At 41.7% G+C, this 20889-nt stretch overlaps 1 protein-coding gene across 10 annotated transcripts in view; it reads left to right on the top strand.

The window, feature by feature from the left end:
- Positions 1-853: 853 nt before the first annotated feature.
- Positions 854-20889, top strand: part of NF1 (neurofibromin 1) — a 393675-nt gene continuing 373639 nt past the window's right edge. For 3 of the 10 annotated variants that reach the window (XM_033922537.1, XM_033922541.1, XM_033922536.1), the window contains exon 1: positions 854-1564. In XM_033922537.1, the coding sequence (XP_033778428.1) occupies positions 1505-1564 (60 nt within the window). In that variant the 5' untranslated portion in view covers positions 854-1504. The remainder of the gene's footprint in view (positions 1565-20889) is intronic. The other 7 variants (XM_033922540.1, XM_033922546.1, XM_033922543.1 and 4 more) reach the window with 4 other exon arrangements.

Below are 20889 nucleotides of genomic sequence, written 5' to 3'. Positions count from 1 at the left end.
TTAAACACAGTAACCATAAATTTGAATTAACAATCTGGAATCTTGGGCCAAAGTTGCTTCAGGGGTACCAGTGGTACCCTCACCAAGGTCAGACAGGGTAAGGAGAACGGGCTTGAAATCTGAGATAATTTGCTTAAATTAGAGTGAATAAAGTTATGAGGCAGTGATTGGTAAGGCTTTGATATAATTTTTGCAGTGCTGTATGACTTTTAGTGACATGTTAGCAGTTAGCACTACAGTATTAGCGGCTAACAGCGACATATGTAGCTATCAGTAGTCACTAGTGGACACGTGGTTTGTGACAGGGACGTGAGGGTTTCATTAATCAGGAACCCTTGTTTCCAGATATTCCTTTCTTTTTAAGCTTGCAGATTAACTTAAAAGCCAGCATGCCAACCCTACTCCTTCCCTACCCTTGGTTTGGAATCCAGCCCAATTATCCTTCTTGCTCTCCTCTTGAAAAGGCTCTCCCTTTAAACGCATAATAAAATAGAACGACAGATTGCACGTTTCCTGATTCCAATGAAACAGAAAATTCTTGTTCCGCTAGTAGCAAAGCTATGAAATGGAAACTTCCCAAAGCAGAGAAAGAAAGAAATCTATTCACCACAGAATAAGTGCGATAAATTCCATGTAAACGTCAAGGAACAGTAGTTTCTTGAAGCAAATGCAACAAGATCAGAAATAGTGTTGCCTGTGACAATCCTGAACATTAGCGCAAACGCGGTAATTGTATTTTTATTACATAAATCATTGTTGGCAAGGAGTTTACAACATAGCTGGGGTCGTGACAGAGGAAAATAGATAGAGAAACGTGTCCAAAGCCAAAGAGGAAAAAAAAAAAAAAAAAGATTTTAAGCTACTGTCTTCTGATTCAAGTCTCATTTATGCCACTAGGCCCCCACCCTCTACGTATTTTAATTCATGAAACAGGCGAAACAAATTGTCAAAGTAATAAAGTTTCTTGAATTGAAGAGATGACATCACCAGGCCGGCTTTCTTTTTCATTAATGAAACCGTCCGAGATCCTTTTTCATTATCCATTCCTCTACCCACCCCGTTTTCTCCGCCTTGCTTGCAATGCGCATGCGCGCTCCCCTTCTTCGGCGCTGGAGTGGAAAAGGAGCAAACTTCCGGTGTGGTATCATGGCGTCTTCGCTGTGATGGCTGCGGAGAGGCTGCGATAGCAAGAGAGGGGGAGGGGGAACAGAAGAAGAGGGAGGGGAAAGTTAAAATAATAATAATAATAAAAAGGAAGCAAAAAAAAAAAAAAAGACACCCCAAATAACAAAATAAAAAAACAACGTAGTCGCGAAGGTTTAGAGGGGGAACTGAGAACCTCCTACCCCTCCCCTCCCCCAGGGGAAGAAGGTACTTTGCAATATATATATCTATCTATTGTATATATATATATCTATTTATTATACATATAGTTACAAAAGCCGAATCCAGGCGGTCCTGGGAGTGTTCACACTCCCCCTCCCCGGGCTCTTCCCGGGCTGAGATGGCGGCGCACAAACCGGTGGAATGGGTCCAGGCCGTGGTGAATCGGTTCGATGAGCAGGTAAAAATAAAAATTTAATACAAAAAATTGTAATGGGTTGTTGGGGGAAAATGGTTTGCATGGGCTTTTGGCCAGGTTAGTGTGGGCATCCTAGCTTCGAGGCCCCAAGCAGGGGATGGGGGACTCTGGGGAGAGACATGCAGACCGAAAACCTATAGGGCAAAAGGGGGGAGGAATTGTCCCCTCGAATGGGCGAGGGAAGGCTGCTGCACTCTTGTGTGAGGCTGTTAGTGTCTGTATGTGTAGAAATACGTGTATGTATGTATGTATGTATATATATATATATATATATATATATATATATATATATATATATACACACATATACATGTAGAGAGAGAAATTGAGATTTTTTCATGCATGTGTATAGATCCTTTTTTTAATATTTTACCTTACCTTTCTCTAGATTTTTGTTTAACGTTGGTTTATTTTATTATTTTTGTGCAGCTCTTTGTTTCTTTCTTTTATTTCTGGCCAAATGAAAGAGGTTTATGGGCTTGGACTTTAGGTTCCCAGTCATCATCGCTGAATACAAAGCAATTACCAGATCTTGCAGATCGGTGGTGGTGTGTGTGTGTGTTTTAAAAACGTGTTTAGAGAGATTTAAATCCAGTTTTAGTTTTGATGACTGCTAGGCATGTTGCATAAGATTCTGAAAACCTTTTTTAATTGAGGGTTTCTAGGGATGGATGAGACATAGCCTGAAGCTCTTAGTCTTACGTTAATATGATCAGTACCCAGCAGATTACACGGTGATATACCCTTACTTTGTTCATTGCTGGAGAAATACAGGCACAATTTCTTGGGGTTGCAGCATTAATGAGCTCTTCCCTTGAATTTCATAAACAGATGCATTCCTGATTAAAGGGAGGATGCAGGGTTAACTGCATCTTCTAACCTGATGTTTCCAAAGCGGAAGTTAGTACTGTAAACTGGCACACTCCTATTGGGATAAATCCTTAATTTCCTGATTTGTAATATTTAGTAAACAAGATTATGAAGGTGCAGTTCAACTGTACACATTTTCTACATTGTTTTGATTTGTTCATCTCTGAAGAAGAGAATTGGTCTAAGGATATAGACTCATACATAGCTAGCATTTCTTATATTTATGCTTCTTCATGGTTTTTATTTTGCATAACATAGTATTTTAATTGATATATGGTATCAGTGTAATTTTTTAGTTATCAACCATTTTTTTTTCTGAATAATTGATATAGATATTTGATATCAGAAACTTTGTTGAGTTATTGTTAATGATCTGGTAGTTTTCTGTTATATTAAGTTGCAAGTTTCTTCCTCTTCACAATAAACAAAGTTTTTCTTTTTATGTACCAGTGTTTTTGAAGCCTTGGGCATTATTTGCTTTGTTATATATATAGCGGAATTGGGCTAGCCAACATCTGTTAAATGTTAAGGGCTCAGCTTTTTAAACAGAAACAGTTTTCTACACAAGGGTTTGATCTAGTTCTTATTTAGTATGCATGTATACATTTTTGCGTTCCTCCTTGGCACTTATTTTTAAGAAGGAAGTTATCTAGAACATCTACTTATGTTGTCCCGTTCCCTTAAATATTCAAGAGTGCTCTTGTAATTGAAGTTGCAATAGCATAGGAAATCTGCTGATAAACCTGTATGGATATATATATATTTATTTGTTATCAAGAATGCTTACTGCCATGTTCCCTGAATTTGTGAATGTATCTGTTTTGTGCATGAATGAGACAGGGACGCTAAGGAACTTTCAGTTTTAGTATAGATATGAGAGGTACAGTTTCCACACAAGAAATATTTAGAACAGAAATCAGTTTTGACAAATATGGAATGTCCACTTGACTCTTCAGTTGGAAGGAGTCACACAAGCACTCTGGATTCAGTGACACCCATGGGGAGGCTTAGGAGGATTATTGTATTTTTTTTTTTTTACCCATTTCTAAAAACCATGTTTTTCTATTGACTGTTTTAAAAATTTCTGTATTTTTCCATTCATCCATTCACATGTCTTGAATTGTGACTTGAGACTAGAGAATGACACAGGGACAAATTTTTCCCATCCCTGCAGGAACTCATTTTCCCGTACTGTCCCTGCCCCATTCCTGCAAGATTTGTCCTCATCAGCACAAGCCTCAAAAACTTTAAAATCATAAGTATTTGAGGCTTGTGCAGTTAAGGCAGATCTTACAGCAGTGTCTCTCAAACTTTCTCGAGCCGGGGCACACTAAAGGTAGGGGCCACAGCTTGAGGCACCCAGAATTGCACGGACGTCGCCGTGATGACATCACGCGCATGCGTGACATCATCACGTTGATATCCATGAATGTGCAGAGGCCCTCCGGACAGGCCCTGAAATGTCAGCAGCATGTGCTAGCAGGGAAGTCTAATAAATATCAACTGAGTATCCCCAACCACAGACCTCCCAAGGTCTACCCTAGACCAACCCAAGCTCTTCCCCAGATCCTACCCCTTTACTAATTGTAATGCAATTTTTTCCATTCATTTTCATATACACACAATATATACAGCAGATATAAATTCTCAAAACTGATACATTTCAAGTGAAAATAAAATCATTTTCCCTATCTTTGTTGTGTGGTGACTTTATTTTTCCGTGCTTTTAACTATGTTTCCAGTGCCTTGCATCCATCTTTGGCATTAAGTTAACATTCAGTTTTTCAATTTGTCTGCTTTCTTCTCAAAATCTACTTTTTCATATCTTCCCTTCCCTTCCTATCTCTCTCTCTCTCCTTCCCTCCCTATTTCCTTGGTCTGACATCTCTCTCTTCCCTCCCCAGTGGTCCGACATCTCTCTCCTTAAATTTCCCCCCCTTCCCAGTCTGGCATCTCTCTCCTCTCCTCTCCTTCCCATAATCTGGCATCTCTCTCTACTACTATTATTATTTCTATAGCACTACCAAACTCCCCTCCTTCCCTTCCCTGATCTGATATCTCTATCTTCCTTTAGTCATCTCTCCTCCCCCCCCCCAGTGTAACATTTCTCTTTCCCTTCCTCCCTTCTGCCCCCTGCAGTCCATCTCCCTTCCTTCCTCCTGGCCTCCCTCCCAGTCCAACATTTTTCCCTCTTTTCCACCAGTCTAACATTTTTTTCTCTCTTTCTCCTGCATGCTTCTCCTCTGGTCCTACTTCCCTCCCCTAACCAACATCTCACTCTCTGCCCTCTCTCTCTTCCCCCTGAGTGTGACATTTCTGCTTCCCTCCTTTCTATCCTCCCCATCCATCTCACCCTCTCTATGAGTCCAACCCTTTCTGCCTCCTCCACACTTTCTCTCTCTCCTTGCCTCTTCCCTTGAGTGACATCCTTCCTTCCCACTCCCCAACCCATGTTCTCTTCCCATGCACCATTTCTCTCTTCTCCACCCCATGTCCATTTCTCCCTCTCTCATCACTCTCACTCCTCCTGTAACAATTTTCCTTCCTTCCTTCCCTCCCCCAACCCCACTCACAGCTAATATGCTCTCTCCCCATCCACCATCTCACCCTCCCTTCCAGTGTGTAGCATCTTTCCCTCCCTCCACTTCTGCCAGGTCCAGCAGCACCTCTTCTACCTTCTTTTCCCTGCCTCCTGTCCAGCAACACCTCTTCCTCTCCCCATGTCCAGCAGTACCCCTTTTCCCACCCCTTCCCCCTATCCAGTAGGTTTTGGGTGTAATACTGGACCAGGGCCTAACCATGAAAGACCAGGTGGACTCTTTGGTTAGAAAGGGTTTTTTTACACTCTGGAAGCTTCGGTCCATTAGAGCATATTTTGATGCTTCATCATTTAGAATTTTGGTACAATCCCTTATACTGAGCCAACTTGATTACTGTAATATCGCCTATCTGGCAATTTCCCAGAAGAATATGCAGCAATTACAACTGGTGCAAAATACGGTGGTCAGGCTGATTTTTGGGATGAAGAAGTTCAATCATGTGACTCCTTCTACCAACTCCTGCATTGGTTGCCGATGGAGGCATGTGTGAAGTTTAAGTTTGGATGTTTTTGCTTTAAGGTACTATTCGGTTTAGCCCCTAAATATATAACTGACCTTTTCTCTTTCTCAACCAGTAGACATAAGAGAAGCTCGCACTTGAATTTTGTTTCTCCACTGGTTAGAGGATGTAAATTTAAAAGACATCATCATCATCTTTTCTCATATCAGGCAGCATTATGGGGTAAAGATCTGGAACAATTACTTATGCTTGCTAATACTTATGGGGAATTTAGGAGACACCTAAAAACATATCTGTTCCTGAAGTACTTAGGTACCTGATTTGTACAATCTTTCCCACAATAACTGATCTCTAGAGCTGTTAGTCACTAGTTTTTAACTTTGTTAGTTCTACTCAATTTGTAGCATTTTTAATCATTGTAAAAACCACATAGAACTTCACGGTTCTGCGGTATATAAACTGTTGTTATTATTATTACTTGGGACTTCAATAAATGAGGCCCATAAGGTTTTTATAAACAACAAATGTTTTCCATTCAGAAAAATATAATCTGAAATCGCAGCAGAAGGCAAATTGCTAATTTTATACATCTTAAAACCTCTTCTAACACTAATTTTTCATTTGGAAATTTAGGCTGACACAAGTTAATTTAGTTGGGAAGAGAGGGGGTGGAGAGAGAAAAAAACAATGAGGCTAAAATTCAAAGAAATTAGAAGGAATTCATCAAAGCTTTAGCACATGTTAATGAAATTAGTGTATACTATGGGGGAAATTCATCAAGAGATGCTAACTTGTTTAGCGTGCGCTAACTCCCCCTTTTATAAAACAGTAGTGCGTTTTTTAGCACTGGCCGCAGCATTAACAACTCTATTTACCTTTTATTGTGATCTAATACTGTTTCTTTTTCCCCTCATCATTCTTTGAATTTTGTTATCTTTTTTTTTTTTTCTTTATTTTAATAATTATTTGTTCAGGTACTTTAGCTAGATTGTGAGCCTTTGGGACAGATAGGGAAGTTTTAAGTACCTGTATTTTATTGTAACCACTTAGATCTGTAATATGCTTAAGCGGTATATCAAATACGAGGGCTGTTCAAAAAGTATCAGACCTTTATTCATTAAAAATACTCGTATTCAGATGCAACAGTCTTATACTAATCTCCTTCAAAGTAGTCCCTTTGGGCTGCCACACATGTCTTCCAACGGTTCTGCCACTGTCGGAAGCAGTGCTGGAATGCCTCTTTTGAGATTGCTTGCAACTGGTCCGTCACATTCTGCATGATATCTTCTCTTGACTGAAATCTGGTCCCTTTCAGGGGCATTTTCAGCTTGGGGAAAAGCCGGAAGTCACACGGAGCCATGTCGGGAGAGTAGGGAGCCTGAGGAATCACAGATGTGTTGTGTTTGGCCAGGAAACTCCGTATAAAATGTGAAGAATGGGCAAGTGCATTATCATGATGGAGCTGCCAATTGCCCGTTGTCCACAGGTCCGGCCATTTGCGTCTCACAGCATTATGAAGGTGACGCAGGACCTCTTGGTGATTCTACGATCCTGCATCATCTCACTTGGTCAATGACGATCTCATTTCCGGATGTTGAGGGCCTACCAGAACATGCTTCACTCTCTACCGATGTGCGGCCATTTCTGAAGTGGTTGTACCTCTCCTTTATCTGTGTGGTGTCCATTGCTTCGTCCCTGAAGGCCTGTTGAATCTTGGGAATCGCCAAGCTTTACACAAAATTTAACGCGGTAGCGTTAGTTCAACTTTTTCTTTCATTTTGTCAGAAATGAAAATCGGACAGCACTCACATTTCCTCACTCATCAGCGGTCTATCGGCGACTGACAGCTTCTGTAGGCGGGGAAAAATTGAAGCATGCGCATTAGGGTCGCCTACATATGTGCACCAAATCACGCCTCCCTAGCTTTATTTGTTGACGCAAGAAAAATTAAGGTCTGATACTTTTTGATCAGCCCTCGTATTAATAAACAAACTCCAATGCTCAAAGGAATTCTATGAGTGTCGGAGCTGTTATCGCAGTTATGTAAAGGGGGGAAGTAAATCGGTTAGTGCCCCTTAATGAATTCCCTCCTAAATACTAAGGGCTCCTTTTACAAAGGCACGCTAGCGGTTTTAGCGTGCACACTAGCCACTACCGCCTCCTTTTAAGCAGGCGGTAGTTTTTCGGCTAGTGCACACTATAGCGCATGCTAAAAATGCTAGCGCACCTTAGTTAAAGGAGCCCTAAGATGCCCACTTATACTTGTGGACTTCTTAGCATTGAAAGTTTGATCATTTTATTAATGTGCACTAAAGCTTGGAATTCTCCACTTAAGCTCCTATATATGAGAATAAGGCTTTTAAATTTTACCTCTTTGAAAATATATTAGGGATGAATCCCAAAATTTATTATGCTAAAACGTGGGTGACAGTAGAGACAACCTTAAGGTCAGAGGTGGTGTGGAGACTGGTGAAGTTCAATAGGCATGTAAATTAGGATTCTGAATCTTGGCAAATTAATGTCAATTCTAATTTGGTGAATTTTCAGCTAAAAATTTAGGATCTTAAGTGATCTGAAAGCAGACCACTCTAAGAACCTAAAGGAGTCCTTTTACTAAGCTGCAGCAAAAAGTGATCTAAGTGTGCCCTTATATTGGTCTTTTCCATGCACCAGTTTTAATATGGCCATAAAATGGCTGATTTTCTTTTTTGTATTAATGGTTATGCACTTATGTTGCCATTAGCATAAAGCCAGAAATTACTGCTTGAGCACTTAATGCCATCCATTTAATAGGTGGTAAAGAGCTCATGCTGTATCCCTGCACTAGTGTGTGGTAATGTAGATGGCGCCAACTGGTTAGCACAGGAATGCCCACTCTTTGCCCTTGACACTCCACCTCAAAAAATTAAGAAATATTTTTTAGCAGGTGCACATTTTGGAGTTCCTGCAGTATGCCTGAGTATATCGTGAAGTTCTCCATTTTTAGCTGTGTTAGGTTTGTATTATTGCCTAACATAGCCTTAGTAAAAAGATCACGTTAAGTGCCTAAATCTAGGAGTTTGGCTTTAAATATTGAGCCTGATATTTTTAAAGCATCTCCATAGCAGACATTTAGGGCTCCTTTTACAAAACCATGCAAGCGATTCTTCCACGACAAATGCACCAAAGCAGGCCCATTCAATTCCTATGGGCTTCAGTGTGTTTGCTGAGGGAGAATTATTATTATGACTTTGTAAAAGGGGCCCTTAAAGAGAAAAATAATTTAACAATTTGACTGTGAATATAATTTAAATGAGATTAATCTGTTGTAACAGCAAAAGAAAAGTCCAGTTTTAAAACTTGTTTCTAATCAGACATGACTTCACACAGGTGAGAGGCAGCTTTGGAATTTCCTCTCATAGTTTATCATCTTTCTTATACCTTAAAGGTATCTTGCGTGTTAGAGGTAGAAAGACTACCCTTCCATTAATAATAATAATAATAATAATTTATTTTTATATACTGCCTAACCAGCAGTTAGTTCATAGCGGTTTACACAATTAGGTACACAGTATACAATATGAAATAACATCATACATAATAAAATCAGAATAACTAATACAAGCATTAAAACTAATGAATAAGGATAACATAATCAGCTAAAATAAGTGCATATAAAAAGATAAAAAGTACATTCTAACTACATAATAATATGAAAATCAATAATGTATATTATATTGTTTAAATAAATGGGTTTTAAGATCTTTTCGAAATTGTTAGTAAGTAAGAAATGGAGAAAACAAGAAGATTCAAACATGAATTCATTAATCCTGCTTGGAATGTTAAAGTCCTATCCCAAAATTTTTTGTAATGACATGCATTTGCTGAAGGAAAATAAAACCAGCCAGACCTACGGATATTTTTCGTAAAAATAAAAAAACTAAAATGAGAACCAAGGTAAGCCGGTGCTAAGCCAAATAATACTTTAAAACAAATACATCCAAATTTAAATAACACTCTAGCCTCAAACAGAAGCCAGTGAAGCTTTTGATAATATACACTGATATGGTCGTTTTTTTTTTCAGATTAAAAATTGGCTAGTGGTTATTTTATACGATTCTAGATAAATAATATTACAATAATCCAATATTGAAAGGATTGAAGATTGGACCAGGATTTTAAATGATATAAAATCAAAATATTTCCTAATAGTACGCAGCTTCCAGAGAACACTAAAAACATCTCTTAACCAGTGAATCTGTATGGACCTTAAAAGATAAGGACCGATTTAAATAACCCCTAAAATTTTCAGCGTAGGAGAAATCGAATAAGATTGACCATTTAAAAGCAGAATTGTTTCAGTAATTTTTTCATTAGGACTAGCTAAAAAAAAATTTTGATTTACCTGGATTTAATTTCAATCTAAATGTAGATGTCCAAGTTTCCATTTGAGTATGAATAAAAGCTATGTAATTTAACACTTCTGAAGTGAATTCGGTTAAAGGGATGAGTATTGAAATGTCATCTGCGTAAACATAAAATTTTACTTGTAAACTATGTAATAACATAAAGATTCTAGATAAACATTAAATAAAGTTGGAGAAAGTGGTGAACCTTGAGGGACTCCACTTTCATTTACCTATCTGGTAGAGTATTGTCCAGCTCTGTCTACCTGGTAAGACCTATTTTTCAAAAACCCTTGAAACCAATTCCACACCCTACCTGAAGTTCCAATGGAATTCAAACATGCTAGTAGTATATCATGGTCAACTAAGTCAAAAGCACTATTCAAATCCATTTGTAGAATAATTGCGCTTGCTATGGATATGATCTACTAAATATGCTCTTTCTGGCTTCTAGAAGTCTTAACGTAAGAATTGCCATACTGGGACAGACCGAAGATCCATCTAGTCTAGCATCATGTTTCAAACAGTGGCCAATCCAGATCCCAAGTACTCGTAGTAAAATAGATTTTATGCTGCTTATCCTAGGAATAAGGAGTGGATTTCCCCAAGCCATCTCAATAATGACCTATGGACTTCTCTTTTGGGAAATTATCCCAACCTTTTAAAAACCCTCTAAGTTAACTGATTTCACCACATTCTCTGGCAATGAATTCCAGAGTTTAATTACATGGTGTATGAAGAAATATTTTCTCCACTTTGTTTTAAATCTACTACTTAGTAGCTTTATCACTTGTCCCCTAGTCCTAGTATTTTTGGAAAGAGTGAACAAGCGATTCACATCTACCCTTTGCACTCCACTTAGTATTTTATGGAGCTCTTATCATATCACCCTTAAGCCGTCTCTTCTCCAAGCTGAAAAGCCCTAATCACTTTAGCCTTTCCTCATAAGGAAGTCGTTCCAAGCCTTTCATTATTTTCATTGTCCTTCTCTTGTACCTTTTTTTATTTTGCTGCATCTTTTTTGAGATACGGTGACCAGATTTGCACACAATATTCAAGGTGCGGCTGTACCATAGAGTGATATAAGGGCATTATAACATTTTCATCTTTATTTTCCTTTCCTGATAATTCCTAACATTCTATTTGCTTTCTTAGTCGCCACCACACATTGAGCTGAGGGTTTCAATGTATCCTCAACGATGACACCTAGATAATTTTTCCTGGTCTCTGACTCCTAATGTGGAACCCTGCATCACATAGCTATGGTTTCCTCTTTCTTACATCCATCACTTTGCACTTGCTCATATTAAACATCATCTGCCATTTTGATGCCCAGTCTCCCAGTCTGTGTTGGAAATTGCACCCAGTCCCTTATATTTATTGGATCCTCACTCCATACTGTGCTTTATCCCAGGACAAGCAGGCAGCATGTTCTCACATGTGGGTGACGTCATTTATGGAGTCCCGACGAGGACAGCTTTTTCAAGCAAACTTGATTGAAGATTCAAGTTTGCTGTGCTACACCACGCATGTGTGCCTTCTTGCTCCACTAGAGGGCGCATCCCCTCGTGGTCTCCAGTTCTTTCGTTTCCACGGAGCCAGAAAGTCCTGTTTTTGGTCTCTGCCCGAAAGTGCCTTCTAGCACCGCGGCTTTATTGTTTTTATCAGTGAGTCGCTGTGCGTGTATTGTTTCTTTTGTTCCTGTGCGAGTTCACCTTTTTTTCGGCGCCCGGGAGCTCCCGAGTTGTCCTGGCCGTGTGGCCTCGTCGGCCGCGGCCTGTTTTTTTGCTTCTTATGTCCCAGCACTTGACCGGTTTTAAAAAGTGCACCCGGTGTGATCGGCTGCTGTCGATCACTGATCCCCATCGGTGGTGCATCTTGTGTCTGGGGGCTGATCATCCGACGGAGTCCTGCCCCCGGTGTGCTACATTTCAGCATCGTGCTCTTCACCGCCGTCGGGCCCGCATGGCGGACCTTTTCGTGGTAGACCAGCCCTCGGTCTTGGCCTCGACATTGGCCCCGGCCTCGGGGACCTCGGCCCCGCTTCGACTGACCTCGGCCTCAAAGACCTCGGTCTCGTCATCGAAAGCCTCGGCTCCGGGTAAGTCCCCTCTTCCTCCAGCAGGTTCCACACCAGTGAAGAAGCCATCCTCGGGGACGCCGGCCGGGCTTGGTGGGAACTCCTTGCCTGTAGCCCCGGCAAAGCCCTCAAAGTCTTCGGGGCGTGCCTCCACCGCGCGGGAATACTCCGTGTCGAGGTCGCCCTCGGTGGAGTGCACTACGGCTTCAGACATGCCCTCGATGCTATCTGTGCCGGTTTTTCAGGACATGCTCCGGGCGATGATCTCCTCGGAGCTGTCCGCGGCATTGGCCCATCTCACTCTGGCCCCGACCTTGCTTGCGCCGGATCAGCCTGAGCCTCGCATCCCATATCAAAAACCAAATGCATCACAACAGTTCCAGATTTCACATGTGTCATACATCAAAACAAATATATATTCAAATTCTAGTGTCGCCTCAGTAACAACAACACAAAACTTGCAAATATGCTACTTGGAAACTATATAGCAAACAAAATCTATGGACAGCAGACCTGCAGAAATAGGAACCGGTAACAGGATTTCAAGAACCTGACTCAAGATTGCTGGTCTACCCACCTTGCAAGCATTGATAGTTGTAAAGAAAACACAGGCTACACTAATTTTTTGGGGACACACCCCTCATCTCTTTGGGACATAGTGGTTAAGAACTACTGATGTAGGCTCAGATTAAATGCATATCCTTTGATGAAGATCGCAATCTGTTGTTGTTGCATGCTTTGAGCTGCTAACTGAAAAAGCATTGAAGAAATGATTAAGAATAGTGTGACATGCAATTATACAAACATGATGGCAGATACAAGCCAAATGACCCATCCTGTCTGCCTATCCACAGCATCCACTATCTCCTCCTCTCCCTATGAGATCCCACATGCCTGTCCCACGCTTTCTTAAATTCAGACACAGTCTTTTGTCTCCACTATCTCTTCCAGGAGACTATATTCCATGCATCTACCACCCTTTCTGTAAAAAAGTATTTTCTTACATTACTCCTGAGCCTATCACCTTTAACTTCATCCTATGTCGTCTCATTCCAGAGCTTCTTTTCAAATGAAAGAGTTTTGCCTCATGCGCATTTTATGCCATGTAGGTATTTAAACATTTCTATCATATCTCCCCTCTCCCACCTTTTTTCCAAAGTACCATATCATGTTATATTGTTTCTTATACCCCGCAAATGTCAACTGGGAATCATTCATATCGAGATCTTTGCCTGTCCCCGTATGCCTTATGACGAAGACCACTGAAAATTTTAGTGCCTTCCTCTGGACCGACTCCATCCTGTTTATATCTTTTTAAAGGTGCGGTCTCCAGAATTGTACACAATATTCTAAATGAAGTCTTACACAGGGGCATCAATGCCTCCTTTTTCCTACTGGCCATACCTCTCCCTATGCACCCTAGCATTTTCTAGCTTTCACCATCACCTTTTCAACCTGTTTGGCCACCTTAAGATAATCACATTCTATCGCACCCAAGTCCCGCTCTTTTGTGCACAATAGTTCTTCACTCCCTAAACTATACCATTCCCAAATGCATATCCTTGCATTTCTTAGCATTAAATTTTAACTGCCAAGTTTCAGACCATTCTTCAAGCTTCGCTAGGTCCTTCCTTATTTATTCACACCATCAGGGTGTCTACTGCAGATTTTGGTATCATCCGCAAAGAGGCAAATATGACCTGACAGCCCTTCAGCAATATCGCTTACAAAGATGTTAAAAAGAACAGGCCCAAGAACCAAACCTTGAGACACACCACTGATGACATCCCTTTCCTCAGAGAGATCTCCACTGTCTACTATCCTGTGTTGCCTTCCACTCACGTTGAGGCCCTTCCTGAGGGCACTCAGTTTATTTATTAGATACCTGTGTGGAACACTGTCATTGGCTTTGCTAAAATCTAAATACACCACATCTAGCACACTCTCTATCCAATTCTCTGGTCACCCAGTCAAAGAAATTGATCAGATTTGTCTGAGAAGACCTGCCTCTAGTGAATCCATGTTGCCTCGGGTCCTGTAATCCACTGGATTCCAGAAACATCACTATTCTCTGTTTTAAAAGTGTTTTCATTAATTACCACAAAAGTCAGAGTTAGTTGCCTGTAGTTCCCTACTTCTTCCTTACTTCCACTTTTGTAGAGAGGGATCACACCCACCCTTCTTCAGTTACCACTCCCTATTCTAAAGAGGCATTGAAAAGGTTAGCCAGCAGAGCCGCCAGAATTTCCCTAAGTTCCTTCAGTACCCTTGGACGTACACCATCTTGCCCTATCACTTTGTCCACCTTTAGTTTAGCTAGCTCCTCACGAACACAATCCTCTGAAAATCAATCGGGGTCTACCACACCCCCATCCCTACTTGTGTTTATCTTCTGCGGTCCTACTCCCGCCACGTCAGCTGTGAACACAGAATAGAACTATTTGTTAAGCAAATCAGCCTTATTTTTTTTATGTTCAAACCTTTTTATTGATGAAAAGAGAAAACAGATACATAAGAAAGAACAGCTAATGCGCAAGTATACAACAAAAGCGTTACAATACAGAATATCCAAAGTCTCCATCATCAAATTTTTAGCACAATATTTTGATCCAATAACCCCCTCCCCAGATCACCCTTGCCCAAACACTATAACCACCATCCCAAGGCCTTGTGTTCTTATAGACCCTATGATAAATCTATCATTAACCCCCCAGCGAGCCCCACCAGAAAAAAAGCAAACCAACCCTCCCCTTCCTCCCTCCTTCCCACCACCAGATACATTGGAATGAAGAATTAATTAAGGCCCAGGTCAAGACATTTAGATATAAGGTCACAAGTTAGCATGATTAAGCTCTAGGCTTCTTGCACAAGTGGGAAGGTCCATAATATAGGATTCCCAAATGGTTCATAACCTCTTTTTCCATTTATATGTTAAGGAGGGCTCCTTGGCTTCCCATGTCAGTAACTGAAGCATTAAGTTCTTCCATTGCCAAAACGACGGGGGGAACAGTTTGAATCCATTGTTGCAGTATACATTTCTTCCCAACAATACATGCTTTTTGAATTAATAGGCATTAACCTTGCGATAGTATAAATCTGTGAGAATATTTTCCAAATAACACTTCTAGAGGAACCGGAGATATGGTGTGTTGCAGAACCCTTCCCCAAAAAGGTATAAATGGTCGGCCAAAAACCTGCTATACAAGCACAGCCCCAAAATGCATTTGTAAATGTATTTTTATATAATCCACATTTGCAGCAAATTGCTGTTGAAATACCCCCTATATGAAAAGTCGAGCCTGAGATACATAAGCACGCAGTACTACACGATAGTGGCATTCTCTATATTTAGCATCATGCACTATCAGAGGGACAGTACGTAATGTTGTTGTAATCTCTCTATGAAATAGGAATATATAATTTCTCCGACCATGCCACCCAAATGGAAGTGTATTGTTTGGGAGGTATTAATTGCAAAAATGACAGATGCAGACTAGAAATAGAAGGTTGTAACTGTTTAGGAGGCATAAAGAAGGCAGCTATTTTAGCTGTCGTACTAAGTGTACAATTATCCTTAAGTAATGAGCGAATTGATGGCCCATCTAAAAGATTTCTGTCGTAACCCTAGGAGAAAATGGACATTACCCACTATTGGTAACATATCCGTATTGTTAGTGTTGCAATGCAACAACGGCAAAATAAATCTCCAGGCCCCCCACTCTGCTGTTAATAACATGCCCTCGAAAAGGTACGGGTATATTTCTGATAGAGTCCTCTAGCAATGATAGTGGATAATAGGGATGAAACAACTCTTTTCCCAGGTCCAGGGAGTAAAATCTTCTGTATGCAGAATCCAATCACGGAGATGTCTAAGAAGGCAAGCCATATTATACAATTTCATATTAGGAAGTCACTCAATCCTCCATTGCGCCAGGTATGTTAGATAGACAGTGAGCCCACCGGGATAGATAGGGAAAATGCTTGAGTGCCTGATTGTAAACAGCTTAGATAAACTTGATAGGCAGTATATAAATAAATAAAACGAAAAATGAAATGGAGTCCACCCATCCTCCAGTTGCCATATAGTAATGCCAGTCCTAGTCTTGGCTTTTTCCTGTTCCAACAAGATGTCCGGAGCAGTGCCTGCAATTGCCACAAATCTCTACCCAATAGTCGTAGCGGCAGTGACTGTAGGACATAGAGCCAACGCGGAAATAGGATCATACGATAGACACTGATTCTACCATATAAAGTTAAAGGAACATTTTGCCATATTGCTATCTTCTCATATATTGTAACAAAGAGGATATATTACAATGATATAAACATGCAGGGTTCGTGTGCAGTTGGATGTCCAAGTAACAAAACACATTGGTTGCCCAGTGCAAGGGGAAATCTCCCCTCCATTGCTGTTGGATCTAGGACTGAGATGCTAGGTTCCGACTTGTCCATATTTAGTTTAAAACCAGAAAAGGCCCCGTATTCTTTGAAACATTCCAGGAGTACTGGTAGAGCTTGTTCAGGATTAGAAATATGCATTAATAAGTCATCAGCAAAAGCAGAGGCTGGAAAGGACTGAGAGGCCACCTGCACCCCTGGAATTTCTGGGTTCTGCAATATGTCTCTTAGAAAGGGGTCTAGTGTGAGAACAAATAATAAAGGAGATAAGGGGCACTCTTGGCGTGTCCCACGTTGAATTATAAAAGGAGCTGACTCAAGGCCATTAACATAAATAAAGGCCTGGGGATCATGATAAAGGGTGCGGATTGCCATACCAGGGTAAAAGTTTGTATAAAAAGGACCAATATACCCTATCAAATGCTTTTTCTGCATCAAAGCTAATCAATAGTGTCCGGTCTCCCCTAGCCTGAACCGCTTCTATAGATGCTAATATTTTCCTGATGTTCTTGACTGCTGGCCGGTTGTGTATGAAACCAACTTGAGAGTCAATTAGTAAATGAGGAAGAAGCCTAACCAATCTAAAAGCCAATATAGTTAACAGTTTATTTTCAAAGCACAACAGGGAAATGGGCCTATATGAAGCTGAACGGTATCTTTCCTTGGTTTGGGGAAGACAATTATGGATGCCTTGCGTAGTGAGGGAGATAGCTTACGATCCTGTATAGCCTGATTAAACATAGCTGTTAGTGGCTGAACAATATCCTCCTTCAAGAGCTTATAGAACTCGGCTTTGTATCCGTTTGGGCCAGCCGCCTTGAATAATGCACTCTTATTAATAGCCAGATTACATCATCTTTATGTATCGGCCTATTAAGACCTTGTAACTGTGTAGATTGAAGCCTAGGGAGTGAGATGTTATCAAGATAAATATCCGGATCTAAACCTGCACTATTGGGTTCTGCAGTGTATAAAGCTGCATAAAAGTCTGTAAACACAGAATTAATAGCTTGGTCCATATGGACAAGAGAGCTATTTGGCATTTGTAAGGTCAAGATTTTCTGGCATCTCTTCCCCGGTTTCAGTAAATTTTTTAAAATTTATTTTATTTTATCTACTATAATAAAATGCTAAGCGCGCATACGCACTCCTACCCGTATGTCCGTGGCAGGCAGGAGAGCGCATGCGCGCTTACAACGGGCCCACAGTCATGGCCCCCAAGCTAATGTTGAGCACTGTGGTCGACTCGCTTACTCTCCACGCCCGAACTCACGAGCCGCACCTGTGTCTTCCTTGAATTGGTTAAGAGCAGCGGCAGCTCCTCCCAAGAGCCGCACCAGACGGGGTTCATGAGAGGAGCCGCAGCGGCAAGTGCTGCACTAGGGACAAGGAGGGGGAGGGAAATATCGCTGCTGCTGCACATACCCGAGCCCAACCTCAGTAATCGAGATAACCTGTTATCGCTGACGCCTACATCCACTGTCCACGGCGGTTGTGTTCTGCGTGAGGTGTTTTCCAAATCTGAACAAAATAGCCTGCGCCTAGCCCTGCTAGAGCTGCTTCCGATTACAAGCTAAACTTCTCAGATAAGCCAGTTTGGAGAAGGGAAATATTTTGCTTTAATTTGCCTGAAGTGTGTGTGCCGGGGAATCAGTGAATGATCTTACATTACTTTAGGTAAAGGGGAGTGTGTTGGGAAGGGGGAAGGGAACATTCTTGCTTCCATTTGGGGGGAGAGGTGTGATTTGTTGGGGACAGGAAATGATCTTGGTTTGATGTGGGGGGAGGGTTTTAATTGGTTGAGAACAATAAACTATCTTGGTTTTCTTTGGAGGGAGGGGTGTGATTGTTTGGGATCAGGGTGCAATCTTTGCTTTGGGGAGAGGGGTGTGAATATTTTGCTTAAATTTGGGAGAAGTGTGTGTACTGAGGAACAGTACTCCTGAAGGAACTGACAAGGGGGACATAAAAGGAAGGGAGAAGGGCTACTGCTGGACAGGGGAAGCTGGAAAGGGCTACTGCTGGACAGGGGACATGGGAGGTAAAAGGAAGGGAGAAGATACAGAAAGAAAGACTGACAGCCAGCCAGGGAGAGAGACAGTAAGACGGGGGGCCAGGGAAGAGACAGACAGAGACACACAAGGGGACAGAGACAGAAAGAAAGAAAGGAGGGCAGGGAGAAAGAAAAAAAAAAACATAAAGAAAGAAGAAACGCCTCAGCGACCCATTGTGCTAAAAGTCTACACATCTATTCTAGTACCTATTAATACGTACTAATTAATAATTAGTACGGGCTTAAACACTAGTTTATTTATAAGTTTTCAATTTATACAATCAAGATAAACTTGTACCTGGTTTCAGTAAATTAGCCAGTAGTTTCCCACTCTTCTGACCATGCTTGTATAGTTGATACCTGTAATATAAGAGAGAGTTCTTTTGCCATTAATGAATCAGGATATAGCAACGTAAAGCGGTGCATATTGGAGTGAACAGTCTCCAGTATTATTGTACTTGCGAGGAATAATCCTGAAAACAGAGCACTGATTTGTTCTGGTAAGACAAAGTTTTCCCAGATCTCACAGCTTGTAAAATGCACTGTTTATGTTGGAAATTGAGGACTTGAAAGATTACTACACGTGGTTGTGCTAAGTTCTCCCTATGAATTCCTAAGCAGTGGGCCCATTCAATGTGAAATGAAGTGAAGGAGCTCTCAAGAGCTAAAGTAGAGGGAATCCAGTTCTCCAAAAACGCCAAGAGGTCTTTATCTAAGTTTGTTTCAGGCAGTCCCACTAATCGCAAGTTGTTACGTCTTGAATGATTTTCCAAATTGTCCAATTTGTGTTTTAAGTCCTGCACTGCCTTCTGGAGTTCCAACTGGCTTTTAAGGTCCTCTACATCCGACGTTCTCTGAAGGTCCTCATCTAGCTCCAAGGTCAGGATATCAATCCTTTCATGTGCCTCCTCCGCCCGATCAAAAAGTTGTTGGAGCTTTTTATCCAATGCTGCCTCGACAGCAGCTGTTACCTTTGGCAGTTATCTCTGCTGTCCAGGACGAGCTGATGGTATTCGTTGGGGTGAAGATGGCACTGCCATTTTTGAGTCTGCCTGACACTGTTTGCCTTTTGTCTTTTTTAGTTGTTTTGAATGCCATATAGGACCAATTTGCGACAGATATGTTGATCAAGTGATAAGAAAGCAGTAGGGGCTTAGAATGATGTCTTATTGATGGGCTATATAGCCCTTATCTGCCGTCATCTTTCTATGTTTCTATATTGATACAAAATCTGGCGTTTAATGCATAGATTCTGAAGGGCTGCACGGAGCTCCACTCAAAACCTGCTGCTCCGTTGCATGGCAACACGTGACCTTGCCTTAAAGTGTTTATATACCATTTATAGCCTAAGTGGTTTACATTCAGGTACTAGAGCATTTTTCCCTATCTGTCCCGATGGGCTCACACTCTACTTGGGGCAATGGGGTATGAAGTGATTTGCCCAAGGTCACAAGGAGCAGCATGAGGTTTGAGTCCATAACCTCAGGGTGCTGAGTCTGTAGCTCTAACCACTGCGCCACACACTCCCCAATGGGAAGGGGAAGGTTTGCCCTTGTGAAAAGATGGGGAGTTTGGGTCTGTGGGGATGCCTGGGTGGGGGTTTGGGTCTGGGGATTAGCATCATAGGTTCTGGGGGGGGGGGCTGCTGGCAGGAGGGAGTGGGCATCCTTCCTGCCTATCGTGGATCTGGGGGGTTGTTTCAGAGGTTCCGGCAAGAGGGATTGGGCATCCCTCATGCTAGGGGACTTGGAAGGGGGAGCTCAGGGTGGTGGCAGGAGGGATTGGGCATCACTCCTGCTGCGGACAGTGGCGGTTGGGGGTTCAGGGGTGGCGGTGGGAGGAATTGGGCTTCCTTCCTGCCGCAGACAATGTCGGATGGGGCTTCGAGGGTTGCGGTAGGAGGAAGTGGGCATCCCTCCTGATGGCCAACTTTGCGGCCACTCAGCTGATTGCTGCAGGGAGATTTACTTCTGGCAATCAGCTCAGCAACCACGTCTATTTGAAATGTAGACCAGCTTTTTGTTGGCCTACATTTTCAAGTGCCTATTGCGGCCGTAGGAAGACACCTAGGGCTGCTTAATCTCGCCCAAGGCTACTGCCAGGCAAAACCACACCCAGCCTTGGGCAAGCTTAAGCATCCCTAGGCGCCTCCCTGCACCTGACAGATGCCTATAGTGTAGGTGGCCTGCCTCAGGGATTTTATTTTTTTAAGAAAATGTGCATCCTGATTGATTAGTAGGATGCCTACTGCTGCCTTCATTTGGGACGCCGTTTATAGAATTTGTAGCTAAGTCCAGTTTGTCCCCATCCCACAAGGGTTCCATTACAACTGCTGGAACAGTTCTCCTTTTACAGTTCCCTTTTTACAGCTATATACTGAATGTCTGCTATTAAATTTCTGTCCAATTCTTCTGTCTGTGAAAAAGGCCTGTATATCGTACCAATGTAGATAACATTTTCT

This window comes from Geotrypetes seraphini, chromosome 15, assembly GCF_902459505.1.
Source record: "Geotrypetes seraphini chromosome 15, aGeoSer1.1, whole genome shotgun sequence".
NCBI lineage: Eukaryota > Metazoa > Chordata > Amphibia > Gymnophiona > Dermophiidae > Geotrypetes > Geotrypetes seraphini.
This window is presented reverse-complemented; position numbering and strand designations above follow the sequence as displayed.